This window comes from Mandrillus leucophaeus, unplaced genomic scaffold, assembly GCF_000951045.1.
Source record: "Mandrillus leucophaeus isolate KB7577 unplaced genomic scaffold, Mleu.le_1.0 Scaffold129, whole genome shotgun sequence".
NCBI classification, from domain to species: domain Eukaryota; kingdom Metazoa; phylum Chordata; class Mammalia; order Primates; family Cercopithecidae; genus Mandrillus; species Mandrillus leucophaeus.
Genome location: NW_012101243.1, coordinates 1,085,104 through 1,091,554, shown reverse-complemented (window position 1 = coordinate 1,091,554; position 6,451 = coordinate 1,085,104). Strand labels below are relative to the sequence as shown.

The 6,451-nt window shown below is 44.4% G+C and overlaps 1 protein-coding gene across 2 annotated transcripts in view; it reads left to right on the top strand.

Moving 5' to 3' along the window:
- PHF20 (PHD finger protein 20) overlaps positions 1–6,451 on the top strand; it is a 228,733-nt gene that overhangs the window by 93,923 nt on the left and 128,359 nt on the right. For both annotated transcript variants that reach the window (XM_011972373.1, XM_011972374.1), the window contains exon 4: positions 1,124–1,208. In XM_011972373.1, coding sequence (XP_011827763.1) covers positions 1,124–1,208 — 85 coding nt within the window. The remainder of the gene's footprint in view (positions 1–1,123; positions 1,209–6,451) is intronic.

The following is a 6,451-nucleotide window of genomic DNA, read 5'->3' as shown; positions in this document are numbered from 1 at the left end:
TGTTAGCCAGCATGGTCTCGATCTCCTGACCTCGTGATCCGCCCGTCTTGGCCTCCCAAAGTGCTGGGATTACAGGCTTGAGCCACCGCGCCCGGCCAATTTTTGTATTTTTAGTAAAGAGGGGATTTCACCATGTTGGCCAGGCTGTTCTCTACCTCCTGATCTCAGGTGATCCGCCCACCTCGACCTCCCAGAGTGCTGGGATTACAGGTGTAAGCCACTGTGCCTGGCCCATTGTGCAAAATTTATCAGTGCAAACTGTGTGCTGGGAAAAGTGTATAAAATATTAAAGGTGAATGGTTGCTTTCCCTGGCTAAAGACCCTTTAGAAGTGTAGGTGGCATTAAATGCTGCTTCCCTGAGTATGAAGTAGCCTCATAATCTTCTAACTCCTATACTGGATGTGTATCCTAGTAGTCCTGGCCTCTTAGACTCATTTTCAGAATGTATGTTGGTTAGGGTGGAATTATCATCAGTGCTGTGCCGTGCCTGCCCAGACCTCTTGGGCTTATTGAGGTCTTGTGTCCCAGCCCTTTTGTTTTGACTCTTGTCTTAGTCTTTTTTGTGTTGCTATGATAGAATATCTGAGACTAGGTAATTTATAAAGAAAAGAGGTTTGTTTAGCTCACAATTCTGCAGGCCGGGAAGTTCAAGTGCATGGTGCTGTCTTCTGGCATCAGCTTTCATGCTGCATCATACATGGTGGAAGGTCAAAGAGGGAGAAAAGTGTGAAGAGAGGGACCAAACAGGAGGAGGAGCCTTGCTTTATAACAACTTGCTCTCTTGAGAATAAATCCATTCCCAGGAGAGCGAGAAGTCACTCCTGTGAGACAGCATTAATCTGTTCATGAGGGATTTGCCACCATGACCCAAACACCTCTCATAGGCCCCATCTCCAACTCTGTTGCCCTGAAAACGTTAACTTTCGGCAAGGACAAATGGCACCGAAATTATAGCAACTCCTGGTGTTGAACAACAGAAATATCTTCCTCCATCCCAATAGCTACTTTCCTTTCTCACTCTCTTATCAATCCCAGCCTCTTTTATGAGATTTGGTACAGTGCATGTCCTGTGAAATTAGGTTGGTAACAGGATCTTTTTTTTTTTTTTTTTATGTTTTTTAGGAATTTCAGATAAATGAGCAGGTCCTTGCTTGCTGGTCTGATTGTCGTTTTTACCCGGCCAAAGTCACTGCTGTTAACAAGGATGGTAAGGCATTTGAGTTGTAGTTGTTTTTACTCATGACTTAGGTGGTGGTGGTTGGGGGGGGGATGTTTGTAATGTTAGAGCTTGAATAGTATATTTTCAGTATTTCTTTACTGCCTAGGTATCTGCTTTATTCAAGTTAATCACTATGTCAGGAGTTGGGAAGAAATTATAAGTGTAAAGAAAACTGGACAAAAAAGGTAGTTTGACTTTTTACTAATTTTCAGTCATTGTTTTCTAAAACAGTCACAGTTCATCTGTCACTCTTCCTGGAGGTATGCAGGTACTTGCTGTCTAGGAGTTCCTAATAAAATTGATGAGATAGCCCTGAATATTTGTGAATAGCCTAGAAATTAAATGAACACTAACAAACTTTAAAAAATGTGCTTTCTTGATGCAAGGTGATTGAGGGTGGTCTGTAACATTGGAGTTGGCTAGTGGAAACTGGGATGCCGGAAGTTAGAGCACTGAGTTGGGTTTCTTTTGCCAGAGCTGAACGTGTGAAGAGACAGAATGGGAAACTTGACTAATAGAGGCTCATTTTGCTAATAAAAGGGCAGGCAAAGAGTTTTGAGGATAATACGTATGGTCAGAATCCTGACACCTGGAGAATAGAGTCTAGGTCCCAGTGATACCATTGCAAGCACGTTCCACCAGGGTATGTGTGGTCTCCATGATCTCTGAAGTGAATGTTTAGGGAAGTCAGGCCTCTTGATGCCACTGTAGGGTTGACTCTTAGGCCAGTCTGAATTTTCATTTGATGAAGTTATTCAGGTATTTATTATTATTCTGCTAACTGCTGGGCCTCAGGCTGACCAAGTTTTGTCTGAGAATGATTTTTTTTTTCTTGTTCTTTTTTGAGACAGAGTCTTGCTCTGTTGCCCAGGCTGGAGTGCAGTGGTGCCAGCTCAGCTAACTGCAGCTTCCATCTCCTGGGTTCAAACAGTTCTCCTGCCTCAGCCTCCCGAGTAGCTGGGATTACCGACGTGCACCATGGTCAGCTAAATTTTGTATCTTTAGTAGAGACGGGGTTTTGCTAGGTTGCCCAGGCTAGTCTCATGTGATCTACCCACCTCAGCCTCCCAAAGTGTTGGGATTATAGGTGTGAGCCACCATATCCAGCCGCAACTTTTTAGAGAAGTATTTTTCAGGCCAAACACCATGGTTCGTGCCTATAATCCTAGCAGTTTGGGAGGCTGTGGTAGGAGGATCAGTTGAGGCCAGGAATTTGAGACCAGCCTGGGCAACACAGTGAGACCTCATCTCACTATGAAAAAATTAGATGAGGGTGGTGGCATGTTTCTGTAGTCCTAGCTACTTGCATGGCTGAGGTGGGAAGATCCTTTGAGCCCAGGAGTTTGAGGATGCAGCAGGCTATGAGAGTGTCATTGTACTCCAGCCTGGGCAGCAGAATGAGACTGTCTCTTTAAAAAAAAAAAAAAAAAAGTATTTTCAGTTGTGCTTCCTCCATAAGCTAAAATTATAGGAGGGAGAGTCTCGAGGCTATGGTAGTTCCTAAAATGGTCATTTGCATTGCTAATATATTGTTTCTGAAGCTCCATATTCTGTCCAGTGAAATTTAGTTAATTGAAGGATGTGAAAATGAATGGAAATTTCTGCCAAAACCTGTTTTCCTGAGGTTCTCGGGTCTGAAGTCCTGTATTACACTGACACACTGACTGGTTTTTGGGACTAACTGGAAGAGGGAGGAGAGGATATGGGAGAGGGGCAATCCTGAAACAGAAAGTTAGTGAGACAGGCCGGGTGGTACTATTGGCCACCCAGATTGTGAAGGAAGGCTAGCCTTTGTAGGAGCTCAGATCTATGTCTGATTTGGAGATGAAGATAATTAATGCCTCTAAGAGGGGTGGGAAGATGTGTTGGTGGAGGCAATGAAGGCTTAGTAATCTACTGTTTAGATCTAATACCTGCAGAGCCCAGAGCTTGGCATCATGGAGTAAAATAAAAGAAGACCTGCTTCAAGGTAGAATGAAGTAGGTGCTGAAATAGAGCTACCAGGAGGAGGCAGGGCAGGATGGTGCAGGTTAATCATGGTAGGCACCTGTCTCTATAAGGTTTTGTGTTTGTGTGTGGGATGGGTCAGAAACTCTTTGAAATAATTATTTCAAAAATGTTAGGTTTGGATTAGTGCTAATGATCAGTTTCTGCTTCATCACGATTCACTGTGGGATTACTTGTGGGATTGGGAGGGACAATGCTAGTCTCTCTTTTCTCTCTTTCCCTGGTCTTTTCTGCTGTGCCTTAGGTTCATCCGTAGCAGTGACCACCAGCTTAATGGCCCTGTCTGGCAAGGCAGCATGTTTATTTCCTGTAAATGTCACTTATGTCTTGTTGGTGCTGCCAGGAGGAGGCAGGGGATATAGTGAAGTCACGCCTTGTAGATTTATGTTTAGAAGGCTTGGTGTGATTTTCTTGCCACTCTTAATCTCCTTGGATGTTTTGCTAAGGCTGATTGTTGATCTGGCTGGTGGGTGGGGACTCTAGCCAGAGTGGAAGTGGCAGCTGCTGGCACTGAGGAGTCTGGCATGATTGAATCAGAACTAAATAACAACTTTAGTTTCTTAAGGGAGTCTGTTAGCACTTGGAAAATAGGGCATTTAATGCCATATTATTTAGCTTTTTTCACTTGGAATGGTTCTTCAGCAGTGGAGATTAAGCATTATTTAGTGTGAAGGCAGTGGCAGTTGGTAGTCTTGTTAGACTCTCAGTCTATGTTGTTGTAAAAGACAGTAAAAGATGGGTTTCTACTTTCAGGGAATCTTTGTTTGGAAGCCATCTCTGGTGAGCTGACCTCACCTCTTTGCTGGGGCTGCCTAGCTTCCCCCTCCCTTTTTTTTTTGTTTGTGACAGAATCTTGCTCTGTTGCCCAGGCTGTAGTGCAATGGTGCAATCTCTGCTCACTGCAACCTCTGCCTCCCGGGTTCAAGCGATTCTCCTGCCTCAGCCTCCTGAGCAGCTGGGACTACAGGCACATGCCACACCACACTTGGCTAATTTATATGTATTTAAGGTTTCAAATGTACTTTATTTCTTCAGTAATGCCATATCTTAATGGGTACACAGTGCTTTAACTTGGCATCAATTATGAGCTGTTTTTTAAACAATTCATTATTACACCAGCTGGTATGATTACTGTTCTCTCCATTTTGGGGGGTGACTCTGCCAACAGGGGACAGGCTCCATTCTATTCTGATTTGTGTTGTTACATATGTCCATAGAGCAATACAGAAAGTGGCTCCACTAGCTAATACAGTATTACCGTATTTGTCATGAAAATCAGGTGTACGTTTCTGGTGGCTCTGCCATCATTGTTTGCTGAATGCTTCGACCTTGGAGACGACTTAGTTTGTTTTTGACCAAGGGAAACGTCCTGAAGGTGAAGATAGAACTGCAGCAATGAAGCTGCTGCTTTAATTTTTGCATTTTTAGTAGAGATGAAGTTTCACCATATTGGCCAGGCTGGTCTGGAACTCCTGACCTCAAATGATCCACCTGCCTCAGCCTCCCGAAGCTCCTCTTTTTTTCACATGGGGAATAGCAGAGTCAATTGTCTGTCAGGGCTTTCTGCCCCCAGTAGTGTACAACTCTGCTCTGTAAGTGATTTTCCTTAAGGAAACTACTTTGTAGGTTAGCATTTATGACAAAATGGGGAATTGTTCCTTTCTGTTGATCTGTGGTTCTTTAATTTGAATAAGCAGGTAAATCAGCTCCTTCTTCCTAAAAACTATGCATATTTTTGGGTCATGTCCCCTACCTACCCCGCCAGTTCAGTCTCTGGGGCAGTGACTGAAGTCTGCATTTATAACAGGAGATGCTATGGAAATGATCTTGTTTCTAGAGTCTCTGGCTAAAGCAGCTCTTATTTTTTGTTTTCTTCATGCTGTAACTGATTCTACATTTGAAATGTGGGGAGGTTGATACTATGTGAACAGCTTTGTAGAAAGAGAAAAGGAAGATTTAGGCCCACACATGCAGGTGCTAACTTGGCTGCTGTTTTCTTCTTCTGGGGGAAGAGGGATTGTGCTTCCCGCCACCCCCCTTTTTTTTTTTTTTTTTTTTTGCCTAGATAGCCTTTAAAGATGTCAATGTCTGGCCAGGCGCAGTGGCTCATGCCTGTAATCCCAGCACTTTGTGCGGCCAGGGCAGTGAATTACCTGAGGTCAGGAGTTGGAGACCAGCCTGGCCAACATGGTGAAACCTAATCTCTACTAAAAATACAAAACTTAGCCAGGCGTGGTGACACACACCTGTAGTCCTAGCTACTCAGGAGGCTGAAACAGGAGAATCACTTGAACTCAGGAGGCGGAAATTGCGGTGAGCCGAGATAGTGCTATACTGCACTCTAGCCTGGGCAACAGAGCGAGACTCGTCTCCAAACAGAAAAAGAAAAAAAAGGTTGTCAATGTGCTGTGCTTCCCTTTTAGGGTGACTTGGTGGTATTGATCCCTTGGTCTGTGACAGGCCCTGTGCTAGGTTATTTCCATATCTTATCATATTTAATCTTTACACAAACATGGAAAGGTTATTGCCATTAACCCCATTCTTATTTCGCAGATGAGGAACTAAGCTCACAGGGGGAAACTGCTTTCGGTTATAAAACGCTTGGATGGTAGAGCTGAGATCTGCATGGAGGTCTGTGGTTCTCCAGAGTCCCTAAACTGTTGTTCCCACGGTACCAGGCTGCCTCTTTGGAGCAGGGTTGTCCTAAGAGGGCAGGTGTTGTCAATTAGGTCCAGGTGTTCACTGATAGAATGCGAGAGTGGATGTAGTGGTCTGCACTTTCTGGAGCCTGGTGTTGTCTTGAGAACCATGGTTGGGAGACAGGGTCTGGTCCCAGTTCCTGCTCAGTGATTATGGGTGTTCACTGCCTTTGCTCTGGACTCTTTTGAGCAGTTAGAAGTCAAAGAGGGAATGGAAATAGATGAGTGTTGTATTGGCCACAGAACCTAAACCCAATATGTAAAATTGCTGAGAAGAAAATACTTAGAGGGAGGGGAAGGCGTGCCCGCAGACATATGCACATCCTCACTCCTCAACAATCTGTGGAAGCCTAAGGACTTCAAGAAAACTTTTTTTGTTGTTGTTTTTTGAGATGGAGTCTCGCTCTGTCACCCAGGCTGGAGTACAGTGGCTTGATCTCAGCTCACTGCAACCTCCGCCTCCTGGGTTCAAGTGATTCTCCTGCCTCAGCCTCCCGAGTAGCTGGGATTACAGGTGCATGCCAT